At 42.8% G+C, this 15432-nt stretch overlaps 1 protein-coding gene across 7 annotated transcripts in view; it reads left to right on the top strand.

Moving 5' to 3' along the window:
- Positions 1-7287: 7287 nt before the first annotated feature.
- The window catches only part of APLP2 (amyloid beta precursor like protein 2), a 48036-nt gene continuing 39891 nt past the window's right edge, over positions 7288-15432 (top strand). For 5 of the 7 annotated variants that reach the window (XM_010403983.3, XM_019288535.2, XM_010403981.3 and 2 more), the window contains exon 1: positions 7288-7397. In XM_010403983.3, coding sequence (XP_010402285.1) covers positions 7317-7397 — 81 coding nt within the window. In that variant the 5' untranslated portion in view covers positions 7288-7316. The remainder of the gene's footprint in view (positions 7398-15432) is intronic. The other 2 variants (XM_010403984.3, XM_010403982.3) reach the window with 1 other exon arrangement.

The following is a 15432-nucleotide window of genomic DNA, read 5'->3' as shown; positions in this document are numbered from 1 at the left end:
ACCAGGCTGCTACTCAAACAAGACCCTAGAGATCCTTCCTGAGGTCGGGTCTGGTGATAGTGCCAGAAGGCAAAGCTGCAGGTCCTGTGTCTCCAGGTGTGCATTTCCAGCACCTAAAGTCACTATTCCTGTGTTGAAATAAGAAGGATGACTGGGTGTTTGGGAGCTATGAGGCCCCAGTGATGATTGTAACCGGAAATGTCTTAATATTTGTTTAAATAGAATGATGCAAACTGCAGCCTTCTGTGCTGATACCGAATTAGAGTAAGGAGGGGATTTTTGGAGTCACTCTGCTTTTAAGTGCAACAGAAAAAAAAAAAGCACTTAAAGGTACTGTGCAGCTGATGGAAAACTACAGTTCCCAGTAATTCATATTATCAGACATGATGTGTCTCCTGGACATTTTAAATTCCTTATTGCCTGTTCCTGTGTCATAAGTTCCTTCCTCACACACCCTGTTCTTGCAAACTGAGTAACTGCTCAAACAAGTGATTGGGGATGAAATAAAAGGCAACTTAGGTGTGCCATGAAACAGCTTGTTAGCACAGGCAATTCCATGATGCCTGATGGAACAGGTGCTGAATCAGACCTGATTGTGGAGGGAGGGATCAATTTTTTGCTGTTGAATTACACTTATCTTCAAAGCTGCAAATGATTCCACATTTATTCAGCAGGACAAGTTCTGAGGTTTTTATATTCCATGTTGTTCACTGCTGTGCCATTTGTTAAGATGATTTGGCTTTTAATCTACCAATGAATACTGAATGAAGAATTAAATCATGAATCAGATCTCTTCTTTTGCTTGCCAGTAACACAAGCCATTTTTATTTTCAATTTCAGGTTTCTTTTACAGTAGAGGCAAAAATAAATTATCAGTGAAAAGAAGTTAAAATTGTTCCTCTCAAGCAAGTCTCCTGCATCAATGCTTAATCCTTCCATTATGTCTGATGTCGTTAATCATTCTACTGTAATATTTGACACACACATTTGTGGGACAAATTAGGATCTAATGTAAAAGCTGCAATAATACTGACTTATGTGGAACTGCAGCTAATTATAACATATTTGAATTTTCATCTTTTATAAAAGACCTCTATAAAATGAACCTTTCACACTGCTGAAAAGAGACTGAGACAGGCAAGCAGAGGAGGGGCAAGAGAAGAAACATCCAAGGACAACAGGACAAATCTCAGCACCATAATGAGACAATGTCAGTTGTTTGTGGATTCTTTTTAATTGTGGGCTTTTTCTCTTTAAGCTTTCAGATGGCTTCTCTATCACAGCTGTGGGGCTCAGCTTATTTAAGTTGGAATGGTTTGGTTGCCTTGATACACAAACAACTGATTCTGCCATTTTCAGAGATTAAATGTCACTTCAGTCTTCACAGGTGGACTAGAAAGAGATAAAGAAGACAGGATGCCATTGCAGGAAGATATGTCTCACAGAGCAAATAGATGAGAGTTCACTAAATATTTTCTGCAAAGCAGCCTCTCCTTCCCCTCTTCCCACCGTGTCTTCACTGTGCCTTTACTTGTAGACCTCTAGACTCTCAGTCATTTGAGTTCCCTGTGTCAGGTTCAATGCTTGGGTTTAGTTCCTTGGAGAAGCATCAGGCTCTGCCTTGAGATCCTGCCAGTGCTCAAAGCCTCGGATCCATCTGGAGAGAGAAAATGAGCAGCAAAATTCCCAGTTTGTGTATTAGCTAAAAAGGTGGTTAGGCTGTTATATTTGCATTTGGGATCCTCAGTCTGAGTGTGGGCTCATTACTCATTACTGAATTATATATCACATGTAATTTATTTTCCTGGGAAGTGAATCCTACATATGTGCAACTCTATTCCAAAATGGATTCCTTGTGTCTCTCAGATGTTGTTTTTGCCTTGGATAGTCTTCAGAAAAACAAATTTTCCAGTTAAGTTCACCATTGATTTTGCCCCCCATCTAGAAATAAGAGGAGATCATAGATATAGCACATTTTCTGGATGCTGAGATTCATATGCAGAGTGTTGAAGGAGAAGCAGCTTTCTTTAGCAGCCACTCTCTTGTGCTGCCCTTAAATATTCTGGATTGATGCATTTTTCATTTTCCAATGCATTGCACCTTTCTGTGCTGGTGCTTCATCAAAGCTGTAATATCTCCAAACCTAACAGAAGGGTTATTTTGAAGTTTTCAGTTACAGGAGTTTTAATGCCAGGCTTGTTTCCTTAACAGTCTGTTACATGCTGTAGGCAAGGATTGTGCTGTTTGAGATGAACACGGCACAAGCTGCTGTGCAGATCTGCCCACTTCAAACACCTCAGTGGAAGCTAGATGAGTGGCATTGTTTCAAGCATGGACCAGAGAAGTGGGAAAACAGCCATCAAGAGTTAAGGGCTTATTGGTATAATGAAGGGTAGATTTTCTCCCTTTCCTACCAATCCGTTTTAAAGATGTCTCTGAGCAGAAACAGAAAGGCTTGCTGTCCACCACTATCACTTCCTTTTCACAGATTCCTGGGCTGCTTTTCCTCACATCTGCAGTTATTCCTGTTTTTATGGTGTGGCCCCACTTGCAATGCATCTGTTCTTAGTTTTTCTCCATCCTTTCAGTCTTCTAAATTTCAGTGTATTCTGCTAGAAATCACCTTTTTGTCTTTAAGCTCCTGTCTGCCTCTCAAGGCTTCTGCATTTTTTGTCACCCTCTTTCTGTGGAGCATCTTCGTTCTCACTGTATATCTTAAGCCCAGTTTCTTCAGCAGTTTCCTTCATCTCACTGCTGCTGGATTTCTTATGTCTTGTCCCCAGTGTGTTGTCATTTTGAGTCACAGATGGAAGGCTAAGCTGCAAGGCTGCAGGAACCCTGGACTTCCACACAGAAGTGCTGCAGCCAAATACAGATGTCCGTTTCCAGACCAGGTTGGCAACCTTCTGATGTTATTTATGGGTCTGGAGAAATATTATTTCCCACAGGCACTTAAGTAGCTAGATGTTGGTTCAAGCTTGAGTTGGCTAATAACAGTTTTGCATTGCTTTCTGCCCCTTACAGAGCCTTGGTGACAGGTAGAGGTCTTGTCCAAAGGGCAGGATGTCTCCAGATGAGTTGGGGCAGTTAGCTGGGCATCATTTGTGCAAGTTGTGCACTATATTTTTCCTAGAAGCACTGCTTAGAATTTCTTATATTGCTGAATTGTGTTCAGCAGTAATAATATTGGAGTATGACTATGATACTCCAATAATAAGCAATAGGGAATTCATTACTTAATCCCACCACATTCTGTAGTTGTTTCTGATTTCAGTTTGCATACTACCTCCTAAAACCCAGACTGACTCAACTCTACCTCTGCAAGCTCTACCTGTCCCACAGAACTAATACGAATGATGTGATCCCCCATTTAAATCTTCAGTCAAGTTTAGCTGTATAGGATTACAATTCACTGGCTAGACTTATTTTATGCTTTAATTTCAGGAGTTTAAGAGAGTGGTGGGAATATTCAAAGATTTCCTCACTTCTCTGAACTCATTCTCCAGGTAAGGGCAGGATCTCAATGCATCAGTTTGCTGAAGTTGCTGCTCCCAGAGATTTTAATGGTACCACATGCATTCCTTGATGACTTCTGTTTGCTCCTTTTATCTATCTTACTATCTAATAGTAATAATAGATAATATTATCTATCTAATACTACTCTTTCAGAGCGCATTTTTGCAATCATAAATATGTGCTTTCTGTTTACACAATCATGGTCTTGCAAGTGATAAGGGGCAGAGATGTTCACTTGAAACATTTCTTACAGGATAAACAGTGGCAGCCAAAGGTGAGGATGAGATTCTCGGTGCTTCAGTAGCACAGATGTCCTGGAAAAGGGCACTAAAAGCTCCAGAAGTTGGGTAAAATGGGATCCTTGGAAGTAAATGTAAGCTGTCACCTCCCTAACAGGGTTAACAGCAGGAGAGGTGTCCTAGGAAATGCTGCAGCCTTGCAGCATTGATTCAAACTGGTGCTGTTGTCACAGGCAACAGACAAGTACTAGTGCTCACCTAAAACTGAGCTGTACACTGAATTAACCATGGCTATCGTGAGTGTCACCATGCCTGCAGTGACCTGCTGCTCCTGTGTAGGCAGTAGGCACCTAAGAACAGCCATCCCCAAAGCCTTGCCATGCTGAAAGCCTTCGGGTTTTTTCCAACTGATGGAATTCTATTTGCATCTTGCTGGAGACTCTGATCTCAAACTCTCTCCCTGCCACCCTGCAGTCATATGAATTTAGTTGCATGTAGAGCTCCTGATAGTCACCAAGGAATGACCAAGATCTAGGAGATTAAACCTTTTTTTCTGGGGACTTTCTGTCCTGGGAGGACTGATCTCTGTATGAAGGGAAATGTGTTATTCTTCAAATTTTGATTTCTCACTTGCTTTTTAGGTAGTGAGCTGAGCACTGATGGCCTTGCTCTTGAAGAGGAATATGCTGTGTTGCAGTGTTGCTGCAGGACTTCAGCTTGTTATAAACATATATTATAATATTGGCTTCTCGCAAAGTATAGATATTATATAATGTTAGAAATGCTGTTTGCTGTGTGGATGTAGTTTTCTCTCTTTAGCAAGAATGTTAGCAAGTGTGAGCAAGTAAGAGAACCTCCAAGCGAGCAGAGGATGAGGCCCGAGGAGCTGCTGATCAACACTTTGTCCAGGGAACAAAAGGGCCCAAAGGCTGCTCTGCCCGGAGAACGGGCGGCCAGGAGGGTCCGGAGCCGCTATCACCGCTCTGCCCGGGGGGCAAAGAGGCCCAAAGCTGCAATCAGCCCTGACTGTCTGGAGAATTAAGAGATCCACCCCACCATCGACTCTCACCTAGCGGGCCCAACCCCAAGAATCAAAAGAAATAAAACCACAAGGCCGAAGACTACGCATGCTCTAAAAAGGCGGACCCAAGGAGCGGCCATGCAGAACAGCTCCAGGAAAAGTTTTAATATGAATAGAGAACAGACAGTAAAAATGGTATAAAAAGGACTCACCTCGAGCATCAGGGGTGCTCTTGGCAGAGCGCCAAGGCACCCGGCCGTTATCCTTTTGCTTTATTTTATGTGTCTCTTATTGTCTTTATATTAAACTCTTTAAATTCTCACAGGAGAGTGAACCTCGTTTTTCACAAGCTCTTACACCCTGGTGTATCTGCAGTGCAGGACTAGTAGCAGGAGAGAACGCAGCTGAGTTGTACCTCGTGCTTATCTGAGAGACTTCCCCAAGAGTCACCTGATTGAAAGTTTTTCAGAAAAACAAGGATAACACTGTTGGAGTCCGTGCTGTGAACATAAATTAATACTCACCAAGCACTACATAAATATAAAAGTAAATTAATTTATGTAGCACTTTAAGTACTATATAAATTCAACCTCCAATGAAAGCCCATCCCCAAAGATTTATAAAGAACTTGTACATTTTGGACTGGGGAGGAAGAAAAATCCCTCCTTTTTAAGTAAAGGGAAGAGCCTGACTCAGAATGTCTTGTTATTTACTCATGCATTCATATTGCACAATAAAATACTTACATTAAAATGTGTCCGTTTTCAAAAGCAACTTGTTACTCCATTTTTCAACTGAACTTGGCCAGGCTAAAAAGAAAATTCTATATGCCAGAGGACTGCAGTAAAAGAGATTTAAGGTTTTCAAATAGTGTAAGAAAGAGACTATAATAAGTGACCAGTGGATCAGTCAGCAATTTTAATTAAAGCTGGGCTGCTTATTGATCTATCATACAGATTTACCCCATCTGCAACATTTCAGCAATGTTCCTATTTCAGAAAATAGCACTTGTTAGAGCCAGTAAAGAATATGGAATTTTAGAATGGAAATGTTTTATAACTGTGACATTTTGTACCAAGATCTTTTTCCATCCCATTTAAGCACCTCACCTATCTTCACACAAAGATGAAAGCAAATACATGGACTCTATAGGATATTCTATCTGGTGGAAGGTGTCCCTGCCTATGGCAGTGGCATGGAACAATGTGAGCTTTTCCAACCCAAACCATTCTGTGATTCCACGATACTGCTTTTCTTACTTAATGCCAATGGGTTCACTGCATGTCAGTGCTTAAAAAAAAAATCCAAGAAGTCTAAAATATATTGGTATTTTAAAAGATCTCATGTTCTTGAAACCAGTGGGATCTTTAGTGCTTGCATCTTCAAGGTGGGCATTTGTCATCCCTGAACTGATGAAAGTACTTTTCCATTGGAAAAACCAAGGAAAGTACTAAAAAGGGGCTAATAAATGCTCTGCACAGATGTGGAAGGTCTGTGGTAGCAGCAACTGCACTTGGTAGATCTGCTTTGGTCCTGAAGGGTTTGCTTATTTTAAAATTCTAATTATTTAAAATTTCTAAGTAACATGGTGAAATTGAAATACCCTCAATGCAAATTTGACGCGAAAACCTGGTTTTAAAGCCAGAAATGTGTCCTGAAATAGCAGCACCAAGAGTGGCAGGACATCTGCCCTCGAAGGAACTGCTGCTGTGCTCTGGTTGAGAAGAAACACAAACTGGAGGTGGTGATGGTGATGTGTCTGTTGTTTAATTAAATATTTAATTAAATACATGCATGTTGTTTAAAGTTTATGGAGAGCTGTGCTGTGTTTACAGAGCAGCATGTGTGGCACCACATGTGATGTCTTCTCTTCCAGGTAGTGCCTGGCGAGCACCCGGTGTTGGCAGCAGGATGAAGTCGTCAATGATTATCATTCTTTTCATTCAATAGCTGTATTTTAAGAAAAAAAAAACAAAATAAAAAAGGACACGTGTTGAGTTACATTGCGAAACCCGAACAGCCGGGAACTTGCTGCTTGCACACGGGTCAAGGGCTTTGAGAAATCAGGGATAGATGCAGAGGTGTTTTCTTTGAGTGGGAAACATTTTAGATGAGGAAAACGTCTCACTTGCCTTTTATTACCCCAGAGCGTTCCTGCTCACCGCAGTGGTGTGGTGAAGCGTTTAGCCCACAGACGGCCATACATCCCATGGTCTTTTCAGGTCCCCGCTATGCGGAGTTTTACCGGGGGCTGATTCTGTAGCAGCCGGCGGTGACAGAGGTGACAAAGAGCGGCCACACCCCCGGCCTGCCTCTCCCCCTCACGGCTCCCGTCAGCCCCGGCAGCCATTTCCCGCCGGGGGGCGGCCCCACCCACCACGCGCCTCGTCCCATTGGCTGGAGAGCGGCGCGGGGGTGCGGCTACACGCCACCCTCCGATTGGCGCGCGGGGCTGTCAGTCTCGGCGGGGGGCGTGGCCTGGCGGGGCGGGTCCCCGCGGGGGCGTTGCGGCCGCAGTTGCGCTCGGGCGGCGGCGGCTGATGGCGGTGGCCATGGGCTCTGCGCTTCTGCTGCTCCTGGCGCTCCTCGGGCCCGCGGCCGCGCTCGCCGGATACATCGAGGTGTGTGGGGGGTGCGGGTGCGGGCGGCGGGAGCTTCCCCGGGGGTACCCGATGCGCAGGTGGGAGGTAAGCGGGGTTCGGGGTGTCTCGGCTGGTGTGGAACCACCTGGAGCTTGTCCAGCGTTTCCGAGACCTTCCCGGGGCGGTGAGTTCGTGTTTTAAACGTGTTTTCGGGAAAGCCGCAACCGTCAGGCCGCGCACCTGGACGGAAGCTCCGTCTCACCGGGATGCTTGGGGCTGTTTTTTTGGGGACGTGACCTCGGCATTCTTGGCACGGGAGCAGGAGCGGCCAGCTTCAGATGGGTCTAGAAGCTTAGAAGACTGTTAGAGGGCAATTCCCTAGATAAAAATCTCGGTTAAACGAATCCATTTGGTTGCTGATGGATCCAAAATAAATCTTAGGTTGGAACTGGTACCTTGGCTTTCGGGGAGTATGCTTCAGCCGAATGTAAAGGCTATGCATTTCATATAGAAATGGCTTAGATGCCCATAGGGGTCTGTGTGTGTGTATATATATGTACATGCGCACGTATACGAGTATATATTCCTTTTGTATACACGAAATATGTATTGTGTTTGCGTATATGAAAGTAACTGGTCAGAGGAAATTCCAGCTTTATCCTAAATCCAAAAGGTCAGTGTAATCTAGCTCTCCAGACAACGAGATGGGTAGGAGAAAATCTTGCGGGTCTAAAAACTCGACACTATAAACCTGTCTTATTAGAGGGAAGCAGCAAAACAAGGAGCAAAGTACGTGCTGAGCTTCAGACATGTCATGTAAATAGAGTTTAATAATCTACGCCTGAATGTTGTTTCAAAATGCAAAACAGCTGCATCTGTCTTGTGAAGGTTCTGGGTTATTTAGGGCTGGATAAAGAACAGGCTTGTGGCTGCTTATGAATGGCTTGATTTGAGAGTTTACAGTAAATTTTAATAAGCTTGGTTAAGCAGAACATCTACCTCAATGTGATGCATAAAGCTCTAAGCTGGTGGTAATTCCTAACTGGCAGTAAATGTAGTTCTTGGATATTTTTAATGTGTTATATGGAATTGGTTAGTCCATGATTTCTGCTTGTTTGATTGCTATTGAGGAATAGTATTCCACATACTTTGTACTAATCCTTCTGTTAAATTTCTGTAAATCAATGGAACATGGTTGATAACTGTTTGTGGAACAACTTATGCATCGGTTACCTTGCAGGAAGGATGGTGGAGCTGCTCTGAGGGCATGGAGCTAATGCCCAGATCAGATTCCTTGGCATTGCCTTGGTGGCAGGGGACTGTCCTGGCTGCTGGTGTTACATCCAATCTCTTGCACCTGTTTGGCAACTCCTCCAGCTGTAGGTCACTTCCTCTCTTACATCCGAGACAAATTTGGCTGCTATGCACATCCCTTCTGGAATCTACTGCTTAGGGATATGCGCCATGAAAAATCAGCTTGGAAAACAAATCTAGCTGTCATTTTTTTCCAAAGCCTGGTGTCTGTGTGATGAAGCAGATCCCAGGTTTTGCCCATCCCAGGATTGGCACAGAGGGGAGCAGCGGTGTCACACCTTGATGCTCCAGGAGGGGCCAGCAGCTCAGCAGCAGGAGAAGGGGGCACTGACCTTTTTGAAAAGGATTAAAATGAAAACATTCCTGCAATTCAGTTTGCATCCTCTAAAGGCACGATAGCCACCTTCATCTCCTGGCATAAAATATCAACTGTGGCATTTTAATCATTATTTTTGCTGCGTCCTCTCCCATTGTCTTGTCAGTGGGGGGACTGCAGCTCTCAAGTCTTTATTGCTGCCAGATTTGCTCAAGAATAGCTCTCAGTGTAGAGCTTAGGAAGTAAATGGTTACTGTTCAGGGATTTATACTGTGGTCGTTACTGGATTTTATCAGATAATGTGATGAAAAATATGCAAGCAATTGATTTTTTTTCAATAATCAAGATGATATTTGAAAGTTATGGAAAACACGTAAAAATGTCTGCAGTTATTAGTTCAGTTGGATTGGCACGTTTGCATTAGGTAGATTTTCTGTCTCTTGATTATCTTAGCTCCCATTCCCTGTCCCTGGAACACCCGGTAATCTTCTTATCAACTACAATCTGTTTTTCTTTCTGTCCTGCACAGAGCAAGGGGAGTGGCAGTTTATTTTTTTCTCTTAAATTGGTGGTATCTGAACTCTTGACTAGGGCATTCCCAGGGGTTGGTGCTGGTGACAGTTGGTCTCCCTTTCACATCAAAGTGTGGGGATGGCTGATAACCTCTGACGGTTTCTCTTCCAAATGAATATGAATGGAAGAATTTAGAGAAATCATGGGTCCCAGCAGTTAATGTGTTTCTTTCCATAGCAGTATGTGTCTGAATTTTGCTTATTTTGCTTGTGAAGTCCCCAGGAACCTCAAACAGGACACTGATGCCAACTGGAAAAAGAAAATAAATCTATGCTAATTTGATTTGTATTCCAATGATAAACTGCTTCTGCTGTGCCCTCAAGGCCTTTAAAGGTGCAAAGTTTTTTTATCACTTGACCTTTTTGTGTAATCAAATCTGAGGCAATGGAGACCTGATACTGCTTTTTTTTAATCATGTTTGGTATTTTTCCAAAGCTCTCTTGAATGCTTACATCTGTTACCTGCCTGCTTGAAATCACCAGGAGTTGGGGGAGGGGAAAAAAAAGCGTGTGTTTTGCAGCAGAATTTCATGTTATTATTTTTGTCTTGTATTGCTTAAATTCTCCCTAACAAAAATACCAGTCTGTGCCATTTCTGCAGACCTTGGGGACTTCTAATTGCCTGCTGCATCGAACAAAGAACTCCACCTAGGGAAATTTCCACTTCGGTGTTCGAGTCCTGAGCAGAAACAGACCAGGAAAATTCCAGTCTTGAGCCTGTGGCCTTTAGTTTCCTCTCAGTTCCTAAAACTTTGCTTCCCAGTGTTATGAAATACACCTTCCTATGAAGGTGGTTATATGCAGTGCCTCTTCGAAGCTTCAATAAAAGCTTCTCTGAAGCAAAGATATGGAAATAAAGCAAATCTGATACTGCGGAGAGGCTCTGGAATTTATGCTGTGTTGTAGGATGGCACATGAAGGTAGGTGCTCCTTTTTGGAGGAGGCCTTCAGCTCTCCTTGTTTCACCTGTGGAATAAATATCACCTCCTTAAATGTTATTTAGGCATTAATAGCTCTCCCAGGGATTGAATGACTTTTTTGTTAATGTGGTTGTTGCATCACCTGCAAGTTATTCAAAAGCTATTCTGTAGGTGGCTTTAGCTGTATTATAATTAGGCACTGCTGTTCCTCCAGCACCTGGGAGTGCAGGGAAGGATTACTGCAGTTCCCTGTGCTCTGTACCAGTTGTGCTTCTCTCTAGATGTGCCTTGTAAAACTTCTGCCTTTGCTTTTCCCTGCATGTGTGTCTTTTGGAGGCGTATGGACTCAACCTTGGAAGTATAAGTCACTTTGACTGCAGCATCTGCTTCTACACATGTACTTAAACCAAAGCCTTGTTCCTCAGCTGAAAATAGAAAGAAATACACCATCTCAAACTATTTCTTGTTAGAAGGCAAAGCCTTTCCCTTTCTTTCTACACTTGGGCATTTTACTCTCTGCTCATTAACTCCTCAGGCTTTCTAAATTGATGTAACACCTCAGACTCTTGCTCTCTTGCTTCTTCTGTGCAGTAAAACTTGGTGTCATTGATTTTAAGTTCAGGCAGTCAGCACCTCTGAAACATGATGTTAATTTAAGATGATGCTTGCTCTTGATTGGAAGGCTTTGAATACTCACAATGGCCTAGAAACCCTTCTGGTGAGGCTCCTAACTCAGAACTGTACTTGAACTTGCAAGATTGCCCCTTTTTTTTCCCCAGAAGTGTTGTCTGCACCCATAATTGACATGTTCTGCTCTCTCTGCTTGCAGTGAGTTTGTCACAGGGAAATGGCATCTCCTACCACAGGTTTTGGTTGCTGCGTATCTTAAATGGAGTACTTAGGGCTTGGTGACTATGCATTAACTATATTAATTTTGTAGTTTGCTTTTGGATATTTTCCTTTTCAGCTTTTTGCTGTAAGTGCCAATAAGTCTCAGGTTTGTGGGGAGAAATGGGTTGACAACATTGTGCAAACTCTTACAACTTTTCCATATGTAGATATATACTTATTGTATGCTTACTAGTGTGAGTTATAAAGCAGTAAGAAGGAAGATGTGAGTGGACTAAATTGTCAGGTTTCTCTTTATTGTGAATTAACCAAAATTATTTATTTTTCTGGTTTGGGAGGACTGATGGCTCCTCCTCAGATACAATAGGATAAAAGTAACTTTAGCCTGTTAATACTGTTACTTATATGGGGCAGGTGGTCGTTCATATACACACACACACGCACATTTCATGTGGAGATCTGGCTTGTGAATGACACTTTTTTTTTTAGCTTGTTCAGCACTAGATTTACTACTTTCACCTCCATCTGCCTTCTCAGTTGGAGTTAAATATATATTTGTGACTAAGTGTTCTTTAAGCTATACTACCTTATGTGAGAACATGGAAAACCCATGTACCAAAGAATACAGAAGTGAAACCCACCTTTTAGCCTGGCTTTCAAATGTCCGTAAGTTCTAATGCTTGCTCTAAAGGATTGGTGTTTGAAATGTAAAATTTTGTCTTTATGTGCATTTGTGGGAGTTTTAAGTTCCAACCTGAGATGAATGATCAAAACACCAATATTCTGCAAGTGATGTTAAACTAATTTTTCTAGCAGCCAAACCCAGCCTGCTTGGCTTTATGTAATCAGGTGTCCACCTGATCAGGAGCATATTTGGCTAAGCTGCTTACCAGCTCTTCATTTGGAGGTATTGCAGGCATGTTTTGTATACAGCCAGTGGGGAAAAGGAGGTACTCCTTATTCTTGAAAGATAAACCTGTATATGGAGTAAATTGAGTTCTAACTCCTTGTTGTCATGTTTGCCTGCCGTGATAATGCTCTTGTACAAATGAATATATTGCAGACCTTCATTTTGGTTTATATCTTCAGTAGCCTCCTAGTCACTCTTAACTAGTGTGCACAGTCAAATGTTGCTGCTCTCCGTGGCATTTGGTGATTTATTTCACTTTCCATTTCGCTGGTGACAATGGGAATTCAAATCACATGTTGGTTCTCTGTTTCCTGAGGGAGAGAACTGCTGGGTGAGGCATGGTCCAGAAAGCGTTTTGTTCTCTACAGGCAGATCTGGTTCATGTACGTATGTATGTATTCATCTGATTTAGAGATCTTTTCTGGCAAGACTGGCCCAGTAGTTTGTGAGGACTGGTGCAGCTGGGCTATGCTGATGTTGGTGTGTTTACTGCAAGGACAGTGGCTTCACTTGAGCTGTTTTTTTCCTGATGATTTGTTTCTCAAGATGACTGTGTTGGGCTGTGCAGTAACATCTGTTAGCAGTGGTTTGAAGGAATTCTTAGTGCTCAACCTGCAGATCAGTGGCTGCTTACAGAGTTTAGTCTAATCCTCTTTGCCAGTGCTTTCCTGGGGGATTCCTCCTCTGGACCTTCAAAAGTCTCACCAGTTATTTCTAGTGCCAGGATTTCCTGCACAGGTGAGCTGCGGGGTAAGATGCTGTGGCTGGACAAGGCCTTCAGTTGATGAAGCAGGGTCTGAAGTTGTTATTCCATGCAGTGTGTGACCTTCAGAGAAACTTATGGAAGAGACAAGTCATTAATTGTTTGGCTTGGATGGCTTCACTGTGCTTTGAGACAAACGGAAAATCATTAGCAAACGATGACTTTGAGCTCAAGTTTTTCAAGTTACCAAGTATGAAGGGCATTAAAATTGCCAGCATAACTTAGATGCAGCCTGAAAAAAACCCAGCGAAACCCACAGAAGGTGGGAGCTGTGCCTTGGTTCCCTGTTGTACTGGAGAAGCTTTGGGGTGAGGCCCTGAGTCATTGGTGTGTTACAGCTGTTGGCAGTGTCGCTGACCCATGGTATCGTGCCGAGGTGCAGCAGATGATAAACATGCTTCAGCACTCAGATCCCAGGCTCTGGCTCTGTGACAGGGATGCATTTAGGTAATTTCATACAGTAAGCTTCTCTCTAACAAAATTACAGCAGTGCAAAGTGTATTTTGATCCAGGTCAAGGACAGGGACAGGCAGGCACGCACAGGCACACTGAGCTGGCTGGGGCCGTACTTCCCTTGACTCTAACAGCAGGTTGATACTCAGTGAAGTTTCCATTTAAGAGTAGCTAATTATCATCTCCTTACAGATGACTTCGTGTTTAAATAAAAGCAGTGTTTAACCTTGAAAGTTCCTGTTCTCATTTAGGTCTCTTTTCCTCCAACAAACATTTTCTTGGTTATGTTACATTTTCAAATGTGAGAAGTTCTGAGATGTGGGTCAGGGGGTGGGTTGGTTTCTTTCAATTCTTGCATTAGTGAGAATTTTATTATTCTGTTAACTCTCTGCTATAGCAGGGCTTGCACTTTCTTATGAAGATGTTGTGCTTCTTTAACCCATCACCACAAAGCTCTAAATGCAGTCAGTGAGGACAACTCAAAAATCTTGCCAAGATGAAACAGAGGTTTAGCAAACTACTTGGTATTTTCTAGGAGTTGCCTTATGCTAACTTCAGCACTGAGATGCCTAAATCAAAAGCTGAACATTTGCATTTTTAATCTTTGGGCTTTTCTTTAAAGGCTCTTATGTTATTTTTAGCTCCAGCTCCCTGCCAAAAGCTTTGTTCCTTTTCTTTTGGATTTTGGGTTGATGAATCCCACTAGTTATGATGTCATTGCATAGTATGAAATGACAGTAACAAAAAGAAAAATCTTACCCATACCATCTGTTACAATAAATATTGTGCACTCCTGTTAGATTCCAAGTGGATTTGGATAGCATATTCACAACAGAAGCTGGTCTCTGCTTAGATGTGTGGTATCCTCTAGCATAAAGCTTTTAATCACCAAATTCTCTATATGGTTTTGGATTTGACGTGACACATTGCCAGCTCTAAGTGTAGTTGGGTTTTTTTATTGGTGTTTGATCTTCTCTCATTCATATCAGGCCTAGTAACTTGCCAAAAATGGAGGAATTTGCACAAATTAGGCTAATTCACTAATACCAAGCATTGGTTGACTTCTTGCACTGGTCAACTTACAGTAATTGTGGCCTGAAACAGAGAGGGGCAGATTTGCTTTAATCTCCTAAGTATTCCTCTCAAAAGATTAAATGCAAAATGTTGATTGAAACCTCTGATTGGTGTTCCCAGAGAGTGTATTGGCATTTGAATGTGAGTCTTTCCCTGCATAATTTATCAAAGCCCTCACTGAAGAAATTGAATTTGATAGCTGTTTCGTTTTACGCCGCAAGATCACAAACACGTTTAGAAACCCTGAAGAATGAAATGGTGTCAGGATCCAAGCAGAGCACGGAGCCTGCCTTAGCAGTCTCGGTCAAAGATGAATTCTGAAATGTAGGGTACAGCAGTGCTCGTGCATGGACTGAAATGTGCTGCCTGCCAGGAAAAAAGGAGACTGAGAAATTGTTGAGGGTGCATGTTATTGTGGAAACCGGTTATTACTCTTGAATGGAGCAGGATGCTTGCTCCCATTTGGACTTGGGGTAAGATTTAAGTGCCTCTAAGTAGTTTGAGTTGTAGGGTTTCAATAACCACTTCATTTCCAGAGGCTTTAAGTAGAGCCTCAGCCTCAGTGCTGGAAATGTCAGGCAGTGGAGGAGGTTTTCCCTTGGTAACCAGGCAAAAAAATTGAGATTTTGCATTTGCAGTATATTGATGTATTAGAGCTCAGCCTTTGGGCATGGATGGACATGGTGCTGTGGCTTACCTGGGCAAGAGCCAAATCCCAGGAGAGGCTGAGGGAATTCTTGAGGGGGTCACAGAATGAAGTTGTGGTGCTCCTGTGGGTGTGTGAAGCTTGGGCTTGGGACAGAGCATCGTGTCACAGCAAGGGACACTCACTGGAGAAACAAGGGAAAAAACCCCACGTTCCTGCCCCCGTCACTCCTGATAAATGCTGTCTTGTTCAAATTG

Source organism: Corvus cornix, chromosome 24, assembly GCF_000738735.6.
Source record: "Corvus cornix cornix isolate S_Up_H32 chromosome 24, ASM73873v5, whole genome shotgun sequence".
In the NCBI taxonomy this organism is placed as follows: domain Eukaryota; kingdom Metazoa; phylum Chordata; class Aves; order Passeriformes; family Corvidae; genus Corvus; species Corvus cornix.
This window is presented reverse-complemented; position numbering and strand designations above follow the sequence as displayed.